At 40.7% G+C, this 21,940-nt stretch overlaps 1 protein-coding gene and 1 long non-coding RNA gene across 6 annotated transcripts in view; both read right to left on the minus strand.

Moving 5' to 3' along the window:
- Window positions 1-10,467, minus strand: part of atp2b1a (ATPase plasma membrane Ca2+ transporting 1a) — a 38,692-nt gene extending 28,225 nt beyond the window's left edge. For all 5 annotated transcript variants that reach the window (XR_013803236.1, XM_079654115.1, XM_079654114.1 and 2 more), the window contains exons 1-2: window positions 10,343-10,467; window positions 975-1,452 (exon numbers count right to left, since the gene is read on the minus strand). Coding sequence is in view for 4 of the 5 variants with exons in the window: in XM_079654115.1 (XP_079510241.1) it covers window positions 975-1,167 (193 nt within the window). In the remaining variant the exon portion in view is untranslated. The remainder of the gene's footprint in view (window positions 1-974; window positions 1,453-10,342) is intronic.
- A 7,973-nt stretch (window positions 10,468-18,440) lies between these two features.
- LOC307022884 overlaps window positions 18,441-21,940 on the minus strand; it is a 79,458-nt gene continuing 75,958 nt past the window's right edge. The window contains exon 4 of the long non-coding RNA XR_013803510.1: window positions 18,441-20,431. This is a non-coding gene — a long non-coding RNA (uncharacterized lncRNA). The remainder of the gene's footprint in view (window positions 20,432-21,940) is intronic.

Consider the following 21,940-nt stretch of genomic DNA (forward strand, 5'->3'; position numbering starts at 1 on the left):
CCAGCTTGACAAAGCCAAATGCATGTTTGAACAACTCATTCTTTCCTAACAGGCAAATTCCTATTCAGCTATTTCTGCTCAGCTCGTACAATGGCCTACTGGCCTGTATAACAGACAATGAAAGCGGCGAAAGCATGGTGTGGCTTTACACCATTTTGACAATAAATGAAAGGTCAAGAATGAAATAGTGAGGTAGCGATTCTTGATTGAGAAATGCATTATAGCATGGAATGTATTGCTTTCCTTTTGGGCTGTTGATGCCCAGGACATTCTTTGCTTGCTGTGAGACACTGCAACAGAGCACTGTTTCTGCTACAGTGAATATGCGGTGCCGCTTTAATCTGGGATCAAACTGAAAATCCCCTCCCATAAGTTCAGTCAAGGTCATACTGGCGATTAGGCGGCCGCTCTATAGAGACAAACTGAGAGAAAAGGGGCAAAGGAGCTTTCAACCACCATTGGGGTCCTGATGAAGACGAAATACACAAGTTACACCGAAGAGACATTCATTAGATAAACTAACTCCTTCCCTACCACGTTCAAGTCATTACTACCCGGCCTTAAAGCCTCCCATTTTGTCCGCCACATGTACCTGCAGCCTGGTGCTGAGCCCAGGCAGACAGCTGCTCTGTCTGAAGCACACAGAGACACCCAGACACACACGCACAGACACAGAGGTGAAAAGGGAGAGAGGGAGGGTGTGAGGGACATATCCACAGGCCTTGAAATAGAGCAGGACTGGCCCAGGTCAGAGCCAGCCGGCACAGCCACCTGTCTGGCATATAAGTTTTCCAAGGAAGTGATGTCAAGTCATCCCCAATGTGGATGATATGGCCAATGACACACCAACTAAACTATGTGTACACCACATTAGCATTCCAACAGCAACGTTCTACTAGCACTGTTGAGAAAACATATTGTATTTAATCTAATTAAATGTAATTATGTTGAATGTAGTGGAAACATTACTCTACCATCTATAGGTGATGTTTTTAACCGGTTGCAGAGTCCTTGAACATCTTCATAAGATTCCTCAATTTTGCCTATGGCCTCTGCGCCTCTCAGTTCCATGAGGGCGCGCAGGTCTTTGAGCGAGCAGCCAAACTCTCCATCGTGGTTGGCCTCCATCATGGAGTTCTTCACGCCGCTGTACGAGTTGTTCGCCATTGTCTCGCCGCCTCTTCACTCTGTTGCAAAGCGTTGCTGCCCCGGCTCGACGTTAGGGGTGGAAAAAAAAGAAAGTGTTGTCCTGGAAAAGCTTAAATCCTCAAGGGAGCGAACACAGTGGTAGTTCCCATAAACAGCTGACGGGACCTTCAGAGGCAGCTGGAGTCATACGGCAGGCAGGGCAGGGATATTACAAAACAAGCCATTTCCCTAGGAGAGCTGAGTTCCTAGTCTCTCATGGTGACTGGATCACCCACAGAGGAGATGATCACCATGCATGCAGATCTGAAAAGAGAAGAGCAAAGATAAAAAAAGATAAGTAACACTACCGGGTGTTTTTTCACATGTACAGCAGGGATCCACATACATTTATTAATATCGCACTGACAAGTGACATATTTGCACAAAATGTTTAGGAACATTATCATGTTTTATGACACTGTCTTTATCATTACAGAGTAAACTAAGTAAGCATGCCAGCAATGTTGGATTTGTTATTCAGTCATATCGTCACACATTTTAATGTAGTTTCACTCTTTTTATCAACATATGACTATTATTACCTCAATGAGGATATTATTGTTGTATTTTCTTTAGTGACCTATTTTTAATGTAGCATGATCAAAATGATATGTATGTTACCATATCTGTTTTTTACACTTGCTGTCATCACATGGCTGCAGTACACCAGTACAGGAGACACTCAAAGCATTGTATTGCTGCGTAAGAGCAAACATTGAAACCCTTAGACAAAACCACTTGGTCGCTGAGACAAGTAGCAAAGTAAATTGCAAAACTGCCTGTAGCTATCGCCAAGAGATTTTGATTAGCTGTGCTTGAGTTGTAATAATAATTTTTGTCATCTTGACAAAACTCATGTCAAGTAATGTGCACTCTGGTTTCAGTATGTGAGCTGAGAGGAGGATTAGCATTAGGGGTGGGGGTGGGTACCGAAATCCGGTTCCGATTCGGATTATTGATTCTTAAGGAGATGCATCTCACCGCTTTCTGTACTGTTAGACGGGGGCGTGGCTGGAAATGGAGCGAGCACAGTAGCAGTGTTTGGAAGCAACATTTTTCTCCAAGTGAAATTGTCATGGGACTTATTTACCCTCTCAACGAAGCAAAATCAAGGACCGAAACCTACCGTACCTACTGTTAATACAAATTCAACACTTCTTGCAGCTGTCTTTCACATTAAAGGGGCTTCAGAAGCGGCATTTCACTTGTTTCTGGTCTTTGTTGGATTTCAATTGACTCACTTATGATCTACTTTTTAACACCCTGTGTCTGTCTAAAAGGACACCTAATTATTTGACTGACATAATGTAGGGGCAGTAAATAATACTGAGCTACATAGGGACAAATTACACACATGCTGAAATGGAATTGAAACTAACTTAATTCTGGGTGTAGTTCAAAAAACATATATATTGTAATTTATAACCTTCTCACCAACTTTATTCTTTTACTGTTAGGTTTGTATGTGTTGTTTATATATTGTATTTATAATGTTTTCCAAACTTCTTTCTCACTCTCACACCTATGAGAAAGTGAGAGAGCATAGTCAACTTACTTTTAAATACCGAGTACAAAATTACGATAACTCTACATGGCCCTTCAGCGTAATAAAAAACAGCAATCTCCTCCTCTAGTACCCCCAGTTAGGTGAAGCCTTACAGTCAAATCCTTTCAATAATTACCCAGAAGATTGTATCACAGCACCCAGCCATGTCAAACAACACCCAGTCCGTCTGACATTGAACAAATAAATAATCCAGAGCTACCTGCCCCCCTGCAGTGTAACTGGTGGGGTAACGTAGTGAGCAGTGATTACCTCAGGACAAGCCTTCCGTTTCATCTAATTAGGACTATCTGTGGCATCAGGGAGCTCCATGCTGCTGTACATGGGAGAGTCCATTCTAATGAGAGGCGGCTGTCCATTCAGCTTTAATCAGCCTTACACAATGAGGCTGATTCATTCATGTCCAACAAGGTGATAGGAATTTGTCTTGGCGCAGCAAGGAAACAGAACTTCAAACATACAGCTACGACTGCAATATAAATCAAAATGGTGTCGAGATCGCAATATGGGCTGTGGCAATATCCAAATTGCAATAAGCGCAATATTTTGTAAAGAAAAGATATGTAAATATCTGAATAGTATTGTGCAAGTATTGTGGTGCTGAAGAAAAGTCCCGGCCTACAAACGGTATTCTATAGACTTAATTAAAAGAATCCTAATTTTATGCCCCAAAAAAAGAGAACATTTTCAATGAAAATGTGGATAATGTTTCAAAAATGATCATTACCTCTAATAGTACAAATGATATTGCTACTGCAATATCAGTCAAAAATAATCGCATATGTTTTTCCAAAGTAGTATTCAAAGATTTAAAAACATGATCTTGATTTATAATTTGAAAGAAAGAGTGTACAACGTTTTTCATTGTCTTCAAAATATGCAGCAGTTATTTCAGAAGGGGAGGGTTTTTGTTTTTTTTCTTCAATTATAGGTACAACATCAACCAAAACATGTTTCAGAGAACCCCTTTTATCTGCCTTTAAGTCAAACAGGATTTAAACATAAAACTCCAAAATAACTTCCCTAACCCCAAATATACCAGAACGGGAGCAAAGATGCAGCACGAGAGAAAATGTAGCCTTTATTATTGCTCACTGAACAAATGAATGCTTGCAGCTTATTCCATTGAGATTCTTGGAAACTATTCTGTCACATGTTGAGATTCTATTTGGAGCCATCTGCCATGGAAAACAGGACAGAATTTATTATTTATTACTCAGCATAATTGCAGGGCCGGGTGCATTACTGAGGTGGGAGAGATCGTAGAAATCTTCATTTTGAAAATAAAATACTTTTGTACCGATAGTGGTCTTCAACGCATGTTGACATCTTGCCTTATAAATTGACATCTACGTCATGTATTATTATTTTTTTTCACACCACTGTTCTGATATAAAAAGGTATTTCTTGGGGATTAGACGGATATGCCAGGGAATTACAATAGCGTGTTAATGGTTAATGCTACTGTTATTGTCATTTTAGAATATGACACTGAATAATGAATTTGGAAACAATGACTTGCCCTCGTGTAGTGAATTTGGCGTTTTGCTAATTCACTGTTTACACATCCTAACACCCTTTCACATCTGAGAACAAGAGTTGTTTTGTTACCAAGCCTTTGAGCTCTTTTAGCCTAACAGTAGTCCTTTTCACTAATTACAACAAAAGGAAAAGTGAATGTCAGGGGTCAGGACTAATCTGCATGTCATCTTGCAATAACGTGCAATGTGGTTTTTTAAGAGTGCAAATGATCTCTGAACGACTCATCTTAAAATAGTAGGAATATTTTACTTGCTTGGGTAACACTTGTGCAGCCTATGGCAATGAATGCAATTCCCTGCATTCTCCATTTCTCTGTCTTCATGTTAAACTGCATGAGTCCTCTTGCACATTCACACCCCCTAACCCCGCGAGCAGCAACAACGCCGAGATGAAAGAAGTGCCAACATTTGCTGCGCTGCGACAGTTTCGGGTTGCGGAGCAGGTCACATGTCACAACAGTGGAAAATCATTGTGATTGGATCTCCAAGCCAACAGCTGGCATGGTATGGTTGAATGACAGAGTCTAAGGTTAACCCTTTCCACACCACAGCAGCAAAACCACAGTTCAGCATGAATACAGAGGGGTTTCAGAGTCTTGAAAGACAAGTCTGTTCTCCACCCAGGCTATTTACAGCTGCGATATCGCACATTAGATGCACACTAGATCCCCCGCCCAGAAGGCTATGGCAAGTGGAAACAAGTGCATCGGACAACTGTGGTGGGAATCTAAGAAATATACTTTGTTTCCACGCTAAGGAAACCCTCTGGCAGTTTGTGCACCTCTATGTGCCAAAAACTCGATGCAAGTCGAGGATTGCAATTCTAGGGATCCCTCTGCAATGGAGCTGCCTAATGCGAGGGGTGGTATTTTTAGCCTCGCCCAGACTGCCCCCTCCCCCTACTGCTAGCCGTTACTGAACTGGGTCAGGCCATGTAAATGTGGAGGGTACAAAGCAGAGACATCCAGCCCTCCTTGTGCTACATGGCTGGCAGATGAGAACGCTACTTCAGTCTACAGACTGGACCCTCTACATGGCCCTCAAACACTGTCAGAGGTAGAGGTGTCACCGTCAACACACTTCAGCCCTTCTTAATGTATGTATGTCATCGAAAATAATAATTAACCATAATCTTTTTCCTTTACATATAAGGCGCAATTATTGATTTTATTTTCTGTTTTAAACACACATCACTAAAACCATGCAGGTGACACATATGCTAGTCTGAAACTGGGGCAGGATTTTGTCTCCTTACATCATAACAGGAAATAAATAAATACTATATGTTTGGTTGCTCCAGAGTGCTCCAGAGTGCTCATAATGACGCTGGGAAGAAAACTCCATGAAAGGGGTCTGTCAAAACAAGATCAAATCAAGACCTTATTCAATCCCTGCACACTTGAATGAAGGTGACTGAGTCTCTTCTATAAGGTGTTATACAAAACCCTGATGTGAAAGCTGGCAAATATGAACCACTTAGTGTTTTAAAACCACATCACAGCATGTAAGATGTCACAAAGTGTATAGTGTTCCAGTTTTCCTTCACTTGCTCATTGAGATGATGCCTGTGTAAATTGGTAGAGGTGAACAACAATTTAAAAGCCCTGAATAGAGTTCTGGAAGACTACCCTGTTATTAAAAACTGTGATTAATGACAGACATACTTCTTTAACACCATTAAAAAGAACATGTTTTTTTTTTGCAGGACCAAAATTACCTTAAATCATTTTGAGTACCATTACAAGCTTTAGCATTGGCAATATTGTATTCATCTTGAAAATGTGACTGTAAAATATTAGAATACTTTTCCTTTAGAGGAAAGAAACCAGAAGGAATGGTTTTATTTTGTCGTAGGCGTTCCCCTCCAAAGGATGAAAAATATTCCAAAATGAAGCACCTTTCATTGAGCCACTTTGAAGATGAGAGGCTCTGTGTGTTCTTTGTTATATGTGGTTGTACACAGCAGCTCAATGGCCTGAGGTCCTGCCGCTTTGCCATTTGCTGCCACAGTCTGACCTTGCTGTCTTTACCATTACAATTTCAGGACGCAGTAGAGTGGAGCGTTAAAGTCATTTCACCAGGACCTGGGGAAGGGAATGCAATTTGTGCTAGACAAACATATATGAACACAATATTACAGGCTGCCGTAGAAGTAAATGAACTCTGAAAGCCAAAGAGGGCTAGGTCGATGCAGAGAACAATTTATCCCCTGCGACGGTCCCCATACAGTCCAACACAAAAATCTGCAGCTGGATTTTCCTAAAGATGCTTGAGTAATGTGCTCCGAATACAAGAAAGCTAATATCTCAAAGATCAGATAGACCTTTTTAGAACAGGATTGTTGTCACTTGGTGCCAATCAATGAAGACATTAAAAGGTATAATATGCCTAAAAACTCATTATTCCTCTCAATGACCCACTAGCAGTGTGTGGTGGTGGCATGTGTATCTGCAGAAACCCTGCAGCCTTCTACCTGTATTTTCTCTTTTCTTGTTATTTTGCTGTGATGGGGACATTTCTGGGCATCAACAAAAAGCCTTTGGGCCCCACATGGGTGTGTAACCCTCAGCCAATAGACAGGGTGTGCAGCCCGGGTCACACACACAAAGAGCAGACAGGCCACAAGAGAAAGAAGCGTGCTCTTTTGGCTGACTTCATTCAAAATACAGCACCATCCAGCAGGGTTGTGGAGATTTACTACTTTATTTAACTGCGCTAACTCTCTTCATTCACACTCTAGGACTAGGTCACTTGACCAACTAAGATTTACAATGTATTATTTAAATATCTAGGCTAGTTATTACATTGTCAAATCTAATTTTCTTTGCTCATCATACATTTGTATGTGTCAAAAAGGCATATGATACGGTCTTATATCGACTGCAGGCCCCTGAATGAGATCGTATCATAATCACATCATGGCCGACTTTGTGATATCAGTAAACATTGTACTTTTGTCAAAAGAATAATTGAATACTGTATTGTGATAAATATGTGTGATTCACACCCCTAATGATAGCCATTAATCCCCATTTGTGCACTTGTGCCTGTTAGCACTGTTTCAGAAGTCCAACAGCATTGGTAATGTGGATTTGTATATGTCAATGAGGACACTTTAATACCAATCAACAATAAGTTGTTTTCACATGTATAGAGTTGACACTAATAGGACAGCTACATCTTCCATTCTACCTACAAATGATAACAACTATGATTAGTGGCATCATGCATGTCAAATCATGAAGCTAAGCTCGAAACTAACATAGATGTCCGAGAGACTGAGTCCAAGCATAGTTATTACATTTAGGCATAGTTAGACCTTCAAGCTGCCTTGATGACTAATTAATGATATGTTGCAGTGTGTGCCTTATAATTGTTTTAGGATACTGTATCAGAGTTTTTCAATTAGTTTGCACATTCATTTTAGTCATACACCAGTGTAGACAGTTTTCACTTCTTTGTAAAGCCATATTTGAATGAATAAGTAGTAATGAATGATTCAAACTCCATGTTACTTTAAACCTCTGCCTGGAATAACCTTGGACTCACAATCCACACAGAGAAAAAAAGATAAGCAAAAGTTCATCATAAGTAAATACTACCATAAATACGTTTAACTTTTACTTAGTAAAAAAAAAAGAAAAGACTAAATTAAGCTTACCATGTCAATGTCACCTTAGATTAGAGACGTAGTGGCTTGTTTTCAACAATAATAATTATTTATACAAGGCTGAGACAAATGTTGCAAAAGACAAGTGTTAGGAATGGTTGCTGTTGAATATTAGTTCATTTGTTTAGGCTTGTAATTGAAGGAAGTGCAGAGCATGACAATAAATTCAGTAGACATATCAAGCAGCTGAAAGGGAGACTCATCCGTGATGAGTTAGGGACAGACTTGTCAGGCGAGAACTGCCTGGAAGCAAAGTGCTGCATTACTTCGCAGTGAATATTGCTGTGTGATTGCTCAAACCTCCTGTGCCAAGAGAAGCCAACAGCACACATTTTAGAAGCTAACTACAATGTAAGATTAGTAGAAATCTCATACTCTGCAGGATGGCTAATTAACCTTTATGAGCAGGTGGAAATGTAAGTAAGGGAAACACTATCAAACGTAACCAGGAGGTTAAACTGATCTTGCCTTTGATATACAGTTTTCCAATTAAGTCTAACAATTCTGCCTCATATCATTCAGTGCGAGCAGTGCACTCAGCAGTCAGCCATTATGAAAAAGCATGGTATATCAAGGCGTAAGAAAGGATATTTTTGGCATTCTTGAGTGACAGCAACAGTCTGAGTTCAAAGGGCTCAGACACAGCGACAGATTGGGTTGCTGATGGTTTAAGTGAATCATTGAACAAAATCTTCAATCGCTATATGCTGAGCTAGACAGTTTTAATCAAATATAACTCATTGCTTAACCTGGATAATATTTTTCTAATGTTGTAGAATTTAAAAAGGAGACAATATATTATTTTTCCAAAATGAAAATAAATGCCACCAAATGACATTAGACCAAGCAATTATTTCCAACAAGGCATTCTGACAATAAAGCTTGGCTATGTAAAAGCTTGCCTGACATTATGTAATAGGTCTATGACAACTACAGTTACTGGAAAACCTTGTCTCATTCACTTCCAGCTCACAATACATTATGTGTCCAAATGCATTTTGATAAAAACTACAACACTATTTTCCATGGCTCACAAGTCATTACACGAGCACAGGAAGACTGCTGGCGCTGCAGCAAAGCGGGTGCTATTTAATTGGATAAGGAGTGATCCCTTCAACTATACACCACAAGGTGCTCAGTGGCTGCGCTACACATCAACTAGAAAACGTGCAGGAGTGTGAAAACGATGTTACATTGCCCATTAAAAAAAAGGTCAATAATGTAACGTCAATATACGTAATAAACCTGCAGTACATGGAAAACGTGGGGAATACGAGACACATTACCGTTATAAAAGGTAACTGGACATGGTAATTTAAAGCGACATGCTGCGTTCAAGGTTTGGACGAATTGCAGTTGCCGTGCAAGTTAACGTCTTTTTTCTTCTTTAAATAGCGTTATAGCTTGCACTTGTGAAAGGGCATGTTCCTACTATGACATTATGCTTGTTCGGTGACATTATAGATAAGGTAAGAGATATGACATACCCAAGAGGAAACAAAATTCGACATATCTTTGATATTCGACACGACGTTATACATTTTCCTTCAAATTAGACATTTGCTGTATGCAATATCCTGTGACAGTGAGCTGACAAAATGACCCAAAACGTGCCCACACGGTGCCCCTGCCTCTATATCTCCCCAAATTGACCGTTACTGGTCGGTTCACATCTTTAACCCTACTGACGTTATCTCAATGGCATTATCTTCCTGCCTGTTAAAGGGGGTTCATATCACGTTAAATAGACTGAAAGACCTGCATTAAAACGCACCCCATTGTAAACTCTGGCTTAGAATGAAATGCCTCCTCGTAACAGTAGACGAGTCCACATTTTGAGTTGCAGTCTATAAATGATGAGCCTCAATGGCCAACTGTCAATCTGCTGTCCACGACAAACCGTGGCGTGGAGTCCAACGTTTAAAAAAAAAAAAAAACAGGCTGGCGTATAATGTTAGCCAACTAGCTCACAGGCATTAGCTTGTGCTGATTGCAAAGGAGTGAAATACGCAAAGGATACTTCTAAAATATTCGATAAGTCGTAAAAACTTAATTCAGAGCAATACATAGGTCTGAATAACCTAGAAATAATAAAGACAAATCTGGCCGCCACCTAGGTGATTATGTACCTGGATTGGAAAACGAGACGCCCAATGTCAGTATATCTCCAAGATATAACCGCTGGCTAACGATGTTAGCTTGGTACAAGGCTAACTAACCAAGGCAGCTACACCACCGGTGGCTGGCCCTCGTTGGTCATTGCACACAAAAAAATGACTTAACCGGTCAGGCTTTTCTAATATTTCTAACACCTGAGAGTAGCTTTTATCTTGCGGTATTTTGTCACCCTAGTACAGGAATATAACCAAAAATACTCACTCCGTTCTCTGAAGAGCACCCCAGGTCCCTTTCTCTCTGTAACTCCCCCTCAGTCTCACCAAAGACTAGACTCTCTCCCCTGATCTGAGGTAAAATCCCGCCCACTGCGCTGTCACTACCAAGCCAAAGTTTCCAGACTGAACATTCAAGATAGTAACCACCCGTTTTAGCACATGGAAAACCCACGTCGACTTGACCGGAACGCTTGCGGACAGTTATTTGCTATATAACGGTTTCGGTTAACTGTCAATAATCATGTGTATCTAAATAATACAGAAATACATTGTTTAGTCATAAAATAGTATTATGTCACAAGTCTAGGCAAAATCGCTTACCTTGTTTATTTCTTTTATGAAATGTATTTATCTTCCAAAGTTACCATCTATTATGTTATACTCTTAAATGTAATAAGCAATTTTGACACACTGCTGCTGCTGGACAGAAAACCAGCCAAAATAACTCGGTCCCGTCTCTCTGCCATAGATTTTGACGAAGGCGGAAGTGAACTGACGGGAATCCTCTCGCCTCGCCTGGTTCCTTTCTGTCACAACACCGCCGGGGACATGTGATGCACGTCAAAAGGAGGATGGGTATGGACCGCTCGTGTGGATCCCCATTGGCTTAGACAGCATATCAGTCGCCTATGGAAACGGTTACGTCATGATCCCTTCAAACTCCCTCTTTGCTCCCGTCTCGCTTTATAATAACAGGATTATTCAACAGTCCCCCCCCCCCCACCCCCCATCATATGATGCAGTCGGTAAAAAGTACCCACCGAAACCTCACTGCAGCATCCTTTCTGCCTGCTGCCTGCCTAAACTCCACCTTGGCTGCACAAGGCTCTTCCCTCGGCGCCTAATCAAACCTGACGTCATTCTTTCCATGACGTAGCGCTTTTTTTTCTTCTTCTGCAAACTCAATGCCTGTATTCTTTGCGATTCTTTAGTCCTGTTCAGAAGGAAAGACACACTTGGCAAGCAGACTTCCCAAAACTGGGGCCAACTGTCAGTGTTATGCAATGAACTGAATTGCATTAGAATGCAAGCAGAAATACACCTTTCCTTTTCCTTATAACGATTTGTATGCATATTGATATTGGACAGACAAAATCACATAACCTGCTTCATAATTATGGTTTATGAAAAATCTCAACGTATGCTGTATAGCAGTCTAAATTGCTTAGCCCCAGGAGCCGGTTAAATACATAAATAAAAAAGTGCAAGGTAAAGAATGTTTAATATGTCCACCATATTAGCCTTTTCATCTTGACTCTGCTTTAACCAAAGAAGGGAAATAAACTATCTTAAGACAAATTGCTCTATCCTAGATTTTATGACACGTTTTGGACCGTAGTTAACAAAAAGACACAAGTGGTGGTAGATGATAAACAGAAAACAACTGTGGTTGAGGTCAAACCTCAGTGTAATATACTTGCTGTCTTGACATAATGGGATTTATCATTAACACAACAGCTCTAACGGCACAGAATCATTTGCCTCTTTAGATTGGTAAACAGGGGGAGAGTTCAATATATGACTGTGTGCAAATTAACATTATAAAAATGTTGTTTTAGAACTTGTCGAGTCAGATGTTCGTCAAAGGGGAGAAAAAAGATTTGGAAAGAAAGAGGAAGAGAAGCAGGAAAAAAAACGTACGTAAATTGAATTGTGCAACAGTTAGGTGTTTTGCTTTGGGTGGGATTTAACGTGGTTACTTCAGTTAAAAGCAGAAAGAGGAACAATCCGTCAAATTGCACAGATGGAAAAATAAACGTTTATATGATGCATCAATCAACAGGTCTGCATCTGTTCTCCCATTTCAAACCTGAATTGACAGAGAATATGTTACACATTTAACCCTAGATTTGGAAATATGGTATCATTTTTGGTGTGGTTGAAAAAATTGAGAAGAGTGGAATTTGACTGCAAAACAGCCATCAGAGAGATGATGCAATCACTCCAGGGTCACATTTGCTGCTCCACACCCTTAACACACGTTCTGCTGTCAGTCAATCTCCTGCTGTCAAACCTCAACCTGGAGCTGTTGCACGGCAGCACTTCAATGTGGATTCATTTCTAATTCATCCAAAAGTAACAAGCCTCAGCTGAGCTGGGACTGGCAAACAGGAAGTAGTGATGAGACCTATTTGAATGTCTGCAATGTTTCCAGTGCTCTGCCAGTAGTTGTGGTGGCTTCCTGATAGGCAGGATTTTTTGTGGTTGGCCAAACTTAAGCAGATCTCCCTCCAACTTGACACTGATGCACGTATTTCCCTTTCTATCATTTGCTGTTCATGAGTCTGTTGCTCTTCCCTGCAGGGATTAGTCAGTGTGTAAACAAATGCACAAAAGACAGAAAATGTAACATCTATACATCTTATTCAACCGAAAAAGACATCACTTTTTTTTATTTTATTTGATGCACCAAGCTATTAATCCATTTATCTAGAAGTGATTGTCTTGTATGACCTTATTGTGGTGTATTCTTGTTGCAGAAATAAACCACTTGCCATGACAACATTTTCCTTCCTGTCAGCGGCTGATGTTTGTGGTGTTCATTGTTTATCTTAATATGATAGGCAATTCATTGGTATTCTGCCTTGTGTCATAAGAGCCTGTTTGTTCAGTTGAAACCACTTAATCTCTGCTCCAATCCATTTAAACATGCTGGGACCGCAAGAGTGATCAAGATGGTGAAGCCCGACACACAGGATCCTTTGGCTGTATCCACACAACAATATGTGGGCTGTATGCAGTATGTTTGACTTATTAAGGCACAGAGTTCATTATGAACTGCTGGAAATTAATTATAAAAGACCTATCTGCCCAAGAGTGTAGAGCAGCAATCTCAAAAAATTAAGCATTGCTATCAAGTTTTTAATTAGGGGGAACAATCATTTTTGCCAACAGCTGTTGTCTGAGTCTTCCTGTTTACTCAGTTTCTGAGTGGAAATGTACCATATGCTTTGGAGCATCTTGTGAACTACTGTAAATGTCAAGTGTCATTAGCCTGTGTGAATGCTAATGTGTTTTTCGTGATGTCTGAATAAGCCATAATGATGATTCACGGCAAAAGTCTCCCAAAAAAGAGGATGTTGCCTTCAGGTGAACTTTTGCATTTATCAAATCCACTCAAAACAGATTATTCATTTAGGTTTAAAAACAAAAACATGCTTTAACAGAGAAATAATTGGCTGGATAAAAAGTTAAGCTTAAGTGTTGGAGAATTAAACAAGATCGCTGTGGTGTGTGTGTGCTGAATGTGTGTGTGTGTTCATCCCAACATAGAACTTTAATTACTGGGGTAGGCACACACCAAAAGACAAGATAGCTTGACAAATAATTGCAGGTTCAGCCGAAAAACTGTCTAGCAACTGACACCGCATGAACGTGTCTGCGGTTCTAACTGAGAGGAACTTAGTTGCGGACTCTGCATCTTATCTCAGTTTTAGATAGCACGCTGCAGTGAGCTGATTAAGACATTTACACAAGTAACAATGGAAAACCCAATGGGAACGGAAACAAATTAATCGTGAGCTACAGAGAGATTATCAGTTATTTCCTAAACAAATTTGAAATAAACATTAGAGTGTGATGGAAATGTCTGTGGTGCAATTGGAGAATCATGTGCCTCTTGAGCCACAGCAAGTGGAAAACACGAACCTGAAGATGTCACATTATTTGACTTATCAGCGAGGACACACTGTATGAATATTGCTTCCTCTGGTCAACCCATCTTTCTACACCACTTCGTTTCTTGAACGGACGTTGGATTTTCCACTGGCTCAGCACTTTGGCAAAGAGTTAGACGTGGAGGAGAAGGGGGGGGGGGCTTCCTTCTTTTGAAGAGGAAGAGGAAAAATTGTTTTGCATACTTTCAGAGAAAGACTGCTGATAGGGGGGTGATGATGTGTGAGAATTTTCAGATTGCAAATTAATCAAATGTCTTGTTGTTAGCCAATTCTTTGCATTTGTTGAACAGAATGTGTCATATGCTTAGTGTAACATTAAACAGTTCAGACCTATTGAAGCAGGACAGTAGCTAAATCATTGAAATAAAGTTTATATATGCCATCATGGTAATAACAAACCTTTCTTATCTAACACGTCATTAGTCTGCCAAAATTACTGTAATCACATTTGTCCTGCAAACCGCCAGAGTCCAAAACATTGGTTTATGTGTGCTGAAGGAATCATTAATTATATGATTAACATTCACACTCTGCTGACTGGTACAACAACTGGAGACTTAAACACATGAATTACACCTATAGGCTCTCTTCAGACGTGGTATTAGCATGCGTCTTTTGTGATGCAATCACAAGGGGACAGCTTCAGTTAACACCCTGCATTATTGTGTCTCCTTATGCACCTCCAGTGGCCACTTGATCGCATCTCACTTCCTCGCTCAATATGTAGATAACCTTTTGGGAAAAGACATCATGAAAAATGGTTCTCATTATTGGTATGCTACTCTCACATAAACCATCATTATCACAGAAACGTGCAGTGACTAATGAGAAACTATTGCCTGCAGGATGGGAGTACTTTTCTACGCCCCACAGCGGTATGTGTATACTATTTTAAGGTACATTTTCAATTGCTCAAAATTTACATATACAAAATGAAGAACGAGTGATTGGACCTTAATGAGTGTTAAATGCATCCTGGGTGTGTTCACACCTCTACTTAAAGCTGTCCGCTTGTGGTTCCATCACAAAACGACTCTAGATGTTTATACCTGCTCTGCAAAGGCCTATGATGCAGGTTAAACATTAGAGAAGATCTGAAGTGAGACCTTGTGAAGCAGCCACACACACAAAGACCCCTTGTGCGGCGAGGAAAGCGGAGAGAGGTGCGGTGGTGTTAAGGAGGGGTCTATCATGACTGAGCTGCTCGCCCAAGGCTTGTGCATGTTTGTGTTTCCAACTACCCTGGAATTTACTGCAGGCACTGCTGAGGGCAGCCACAGAGAGGTGAATGGTCTGTAGGATAGAGGCCAGAGTTGTTGGGAAAAGAGTTGCAGAGAGAAACAGAAGAAGAAAAAGAAGATAATTATTGGAGCAGTTCAGAGCTTTTGCAAAAGAGTCAGCAAATAATGTAGAGGACTGGAAATAGAAATGAAAAAACAAAAGCTGTGTGTGTGGCGCAGGGTGTGTGTGTGCAGGGAAGGAGACAGTGGTCTTACTCAGCCCTGAGCCAGCAGCATTGAGATTATCTGGCCAAGTTTCCACTTGCAAACAATAATTCACCTCAAGTGCCCATTGAGGTTGGACTTTGTCAGGACAGCGACCCACCCAGCCCAATATAAGGGAGTGTGAGTGGAAGAGACTGTGTATGGTTATAGTATGCATATAAAGTTGTGTGTGAAGTCATAGAGGAGCCTTAGAAGGGTGTTAGCGGGGTTGAGGGGGTAGTGCCACTGCCCTGAAGGACATGTTTTCCATGGTCTGTTTTCCACCGATATCTTCTGTATTTACATTTAGCTCGGCTAGCGGGGGAGCTGGAAAATATATTTCTTCCAGGCCAGTGAATATTTATATGTCATAAATGAAGGGCATATAAATAGACTTGATTCAATTACGGGCAAGGCAGGAAAAACACCTGAGATTCCACATTTAGACTCAGTTGAAAACATTGCCCTAAGAGTCCAATAGGAATGAAAGTGGTAAACAAGACAACAAATATTGCAGATTTAAACACTAACTCTGTGTGTTAGGCTCAAAAAACAAAGATGGCAAGCCAATCAATCAATCAATGTTTATTTATATAGCCCAATATCACAAATGTTACATTTGTCTCAGTGGACTTCACAGTTTGTACAGAATATCAGTATGACAATACGACACCCTCTGTCCTTAGACCCTCACATCGTACAAGGAAAAACTTCCAGAGAAAACCCCACAGTTTAAAGGGAAAAATGGGAGAAACCTCAGGGAGAGCAACAGAGGAGGGATCACTGTCCCAGGACGGACAGACGTGCAATAGATGCCGTGTGTAAATTGAAAAGTTAATACATTTGCAACATAGGTAGTCCAAATGTTTGGAAATGCATGTGTGTATAATAAGAAGATGAATCCACGAGGATATCCATCCAGGACTTATGATCCAGGACCACAGCCACGACTCAAGATCCAGGACTCGCAATCCATGACACAGGACCGCAGGATCATCCATGACTCCGGATCCCGGCGTATATAGACACCAAAAAGAAAGACATTTGGGGAAGCTGGGTTAATCGGAACATGAGAGTACATAGGTATAGACAGAGAGAAGGAAGAAGTAAGATGTCCCCCGACAAACTAAGCCTATATCAGCAAAACTAGGGGCTGAATCTAATCAGCCCTAACTATAAGCTTTATCAAAAAGGAAGGTCTTAAGCGCACTCTTAAAAACGGATAGGGTGTCTGCCGTCCGAACACAAACTGGAAGCTGATTCCACAAAAGTGGAGCTTGATAAGAAAAGGCTCTGGCTCCCATTGTACTTTTAGAGACTCTAGGAATAACCAACAACCCTGCATTCTTGGAACGCAATGCCCTAGTAGGACAATAGGGTATAATGAGTTCTTTAAGGTAAGATGGCGCCTGCCCATTAAGGGCTTTGTAGGCGAGAAGAAGAATTTTAAATTCTACCCTGTGTTCTATAGGGAGCCAGTGTAAGGCAGCCAGAACAGGAGTAATGTGGTCCCTTTTCCTAACTCTGGTTAGTACACGAGCTGCAGCATTTTGAATCAGCTGAAGCGACTTGACTGACTTCTTGGTACACCCTGATAATAAGGAGTTACAATAATCCAGCCTTGAAGTAACAAATGCATGGACTAGTTTTTCTGCATCGTTTTGAGGCAAGATATGCCTGATTTTTGCAATGTTACGTAGATGGAAGTAGGCGGTCCTTGAAATTGATTTTATGTGGGTGTTAAAGGATAAATCCTGATCAAATATAACACCAAGATTCCTTACAGTCTCACTGGAGGCCAAATTAATGCCATCCATAGTTAATATATCTTTAGATAATTTGTTTCGTAGATTCTTCGGGCCAAGTACAATAACTTCAGTTTTGGTCGTGTTTAACATCAAAAAATGTAAGGTCATCCACGTTTTTAAGTCCTTGAGGCAGTCTTGAATTTTATTTAGATGATTAATTTCATCAGGCTTGATTGATAAATATAGTTGAGTATCATCCGCATAACAATGAAAGTTTACAGAATGATTCCTTATAATATTGCCTAACGGAAGCATATATAGGGTGAACAAAATAGGTCCAAGCACTGAGCCCTGTGGCACTCCATGGCTAACTTTGGTTTGCATGGAAGATTCATCGTTGACATGTACAAACTGAGAGCGTTCAGATAGATAGGACCTAAACCAGCCTAAAGCAGTTCCCTGTATGCCAACTAAGTGCTCTAGTCTTTGCAATAGGATATCATGGTCGATAGTATCAAATGCAGCACTAAGATCGAGCAAGACAAGAATAGAGACAAGTCCCTTGTCAGAGGCTATTAGAATGTCATTTGTGACTTTAACCAGAGCTGTCTCTGTGCTATGTTGTGTTCTAAAGCCAGACTGAAAATCTTCAAATAAATCATAGTTTTTTAAGTAATCACACAGCTGTTTTGCGACTGCTTTCTCAAGAATCTTTGAGAGGAACGGAAGATTAGAAATAGGTCTATAGTTGGCTAAAACCTCTGGATCGAGGTTGTGCTTTTTAAGAAGCGGTTTTATCACTGCTACTTTGAATGATTGTGGAACATAGCCTGATAATAAAGACATATTCATAATATTTAATAAAGAAGTGCTAATTAACGGAAAAACTTATTTTAACAGCTTAGTTGGAATCGGGTCTAAGATACACGTTGATGGTTTAGAAGAGAGAATCATTGAATTTAATTGTTCAAGGTTTATGGCTGAAAAGCATTCTAGTTTACTATCTAGTGTAATATTAGAACTTACGTTTCCGGGAGCTGTTGATAACACTATACTGGTCAAAGGCAAGAGGTCATTGATTTTGTTTCTAAGAGTAACAATTTTATCGTTAAAAAAGCACATAAAATCATTACTACTGAGTGCTATGGGAATAGAAGGCTCAGTCGAGCTGTGGCTCTCTGTCAGCCTGGCTACAGTGCTGAAAAGAAATCTTGCATCTTATTCTCATCTATTAATGAAGAGTAGTATGCTGCTCTCGCTTTACGCAGTGCTTTCTTATATTCATTGAGAGTAATATGCCAAATTAAACGAGATTCTTCAAGTTTAGTGGAACGCCATATCCTTTCAAGTTGTCTCGACTTTTGCTTTATTTTGCGGGTTTCGGCATTATGCCATGGAGCTAATCTATGTTGTTTTATTTTCTTCTTTTTCAAAGGAGCAACAGAGTCTAATTTTATTCGCAGCGCATCTGTAGCACTATCAACAACATGGAGGAAACAGGAGCAAGGAGGAAAACAGTTCCCCCAAGAGAGAAACTTGTGTGCTTATGTGCAGCTTGACAATGTTGGCGAGTTATCCTGCTGCTGGCAGAGGTGACTTTTGATGAATTAGTGGCAAAGGCAGTAATTAAGAATCGTTTTCACTGTGTTTAGCTGTTCAGTCAGGCGTGGAGCCCATCAGCCCAATAAATCTGCCTTTATCTTCCCCCAAAGTGTGAGCACTGCCACCGGGGAACAGGCAAAACTATTAATGGCAACTTAATTACAGCGCCACATCTGATTTTGTATGAACCCACAGACTGTGCAGAGAGCAGGAGAAGGGGCAGATTAAAAGCGTTTGCCTACTCAAGCCACCACAGATCGTCCAGAGCAGAGTGGCATGGACTGGGCACAGATGGGGCATGGAGGAGAGGATCCAATGGGAACTCGGTGCCCTTTACACCCTATTTCTTCCCTTTCGCATGGGGGCTTTTCCCCTGGGAGGGAAATAAGGCACGGGAAGGGAGAGAGGAAGGGAGCTTTGCAGACTATGATTCTTGGTGCAAAAGAACCCTAGAGCACATGTGAGCACACACTCGTGATGCACGTACGCACACAAACACACACCTCGCCCTGCAAGAGGCAACAGCCCTGACCTTCCTACCATAAGGAAGAGAACAAGTGGAGAGAGAGAGAGGGGAAAGGAGAAAACGAATGTGATGTCAAGTAAGCTGCCAACTAATCGTAATAGTTCATGAAAAAATTTCAGCACATTCTTTTTTTTGCCCTTCAAATATACGTTTTTTTGCTTTTCTCTGTTTAGTATGATTCTAAACTGAATATATTTTGGATTTGGAAGAAATCTAAAGACGTCACCTATGGCTTTTGAGAAACTGGGATGGATATTTTCGACTATATCCTGACATTCTTTTGTCAAGAAGATCAATCTGTGTCAGATAAATCTGTGTATGAGCATTGGTATATATACAAAATGTAGCATTTGAAATGTAAAACAAAGATTGTCAAGCTAATTGAACAGATGCATTCAATGATGGAGAAAAAACGGATGATCCATAATATTACGTTTATAACACCAGACACAATCCATTAAGAACCAGTCATCCCTATAGGATTAAAGGATTTCAAGAATTTCAACTGTCTCTTTCATTATATTTAGGAAAACCAATATGACATGTTGCTCCAGTAGAGATGGAAATGTGGGGGAAATCTTAGGCATGCTTGGTTACATGTCATATCCCTATCATCATTATTACTGGTAAACCCCTTACCCCCATTTGGAAAGAGAGAGGGAGAGAGGGAGAGAAGCAGATCCAGCATGATCCTACCATAGCAGATGGATATGTCAGATATGCCTGCTTGGGCTTATGGAGATGCTTAGTGGTAAATGTAATGACCTGTGTGTGTGTGTGTGTCTGTGTGTGTGTGTGTGTGTGTGTGTGTGTGTGTGTGTGTGTGTGTGTGTGTGTGTGTGTGTATGTGTGTGTGTGTGTGTGTGTGTGTGTGTGTGTGTGTGTGTGTGTGTGTGTGTGTGTGTGTGTGTGTGTGTGTGTGTGTGTGTGTGTGTGCCTACCCCTCAATCCACTGTTGCAATTACCCTGTCCGGGGAGAACTCAGTCACTTTGCTGTGACGGAAAGGCCGGAGACAGTTTCAACTTTGATTCTCCATGCTGATGAGAGACCAGAAAGAGGGAACTTGTGTCAATATGAGACAAAAGAAACAAAACAACTCTGTTTACTTTGTAGGTTGAAATGACAAACCACCAATTTCTTTGGATGACAAGATGACAGGGTGAAGAAAATGCTTTAAACAGTGTTCTACCAAATACGTTAAAGGTTATAAGCAACTGTGACCATCTCTTGGAGTTTTATCAGCTGCATGACTAATAATGTGATGGCTTTGTGGTTTGGGCAAGGACTACTCTTCTTCAAAAGGCCCACACAAAGGGAACAAAAAATTCATGGCCCATTCAAACGCATCAGTTGTCTTATAGATTGAACACATTTGCACTGACCTGGTTTACTGCAATTCAGGAAGTCAGTTTGGTCTACTTCAGTTTAAAAAGAACACAACGTGGCCTACAATGTAATTACAGAACACACTGACAAGGTTCAACAAGGCGGTTCAATTCCTCTGAGTCATAACACGTGTGTTGCGTACTGCGTTATGTAAAAAACGCACATGGTTCCTTAGCATTTTCCGTTTTCTGTTGGTTAACTTAACATTTTCTAGGATTTAATTAGGGACAGATTACCTTTTTTGATAGCCTGAGTGGTGACCTGTAAACTCTAGGGTTTTCCTTGTGATGTTTACAGACAGCACAATTCACATCCACATAAAGTTTGTTTTACTCTGCCATGAATTTCCTCCTGGTCCTTCGGTCGTCCCTCTTCTCTAAAGTCGCAACCTTCAGCTGTTGTCAAATGGTTAATGGAAACTTTCCTCTGTTAGTGTGTCATGTGAAGGACAAGGCAGGAGTTTTCCAAATATCTGTCTGCAGAAAAACACGCAGCCCTGCATCAGGAACCTGGAGAAAGGAGTGCATGTTTATCAAAGCCCTTTTGGTGGGCTTCCTGTTTTGACCTACAAGAGGGCTGGGGTGTGTGTGTGTGGATGTGTGTGTGTGTATATTATGTTCAAGGTGGAGGTGCTGGGCTATAACAATGTTCTCAGAAGGCTTTTTCCCCCTGTGAAACCTTTTATTTAATGACTCATTTCACTAATGAGCGACAAAATCTAGTCACGGAGCATTGAGGTTGCTCCCTCCATCATCGTACCGCTATTTGGTATTTGTTGAACATCCACTGGTGCAGTATTCCCATTGGTATGGTCCATGTAAAATTCCACTGAGATCTCCAGTATGTGAGAAACCATAGAAACAAGCTGGCCTTTGTTTCTTGCGCTCAGGAAAGTGTCCTGTGAGCTCAACTGAGTAATACTGCTGAGGCAGATGACTGGGCCACTCTCGCACATTCAGTGATGAATGAAAAAAAATAGTGAAAATGACATTAATAAGGTGTGACATTTTGAAAGACTGAAGAGGATTTTCCATCAACTCTCCTTTCTGATAAATTATTTTCAGAAAAATACTCTTTGTTCCAAAATCATGAATTACATCACGATGATCTCGAAGAAATGCAAGCTTGTGAAGATCACTTTCTGATGGTATGGTGTCTGT

The sequence above is a fragment of the Notothenia rossii genome, assembly GCF_949606895.1.
Source record: "Notothenia rossii genome assembly, chromosome: 10".
Taxonomy (NCBI): Eukaryota; Metazoa; Chordata; class Actinopteri; order Perciformes; family Nototheniidae; genus Notothenia; species Notothenia rossii.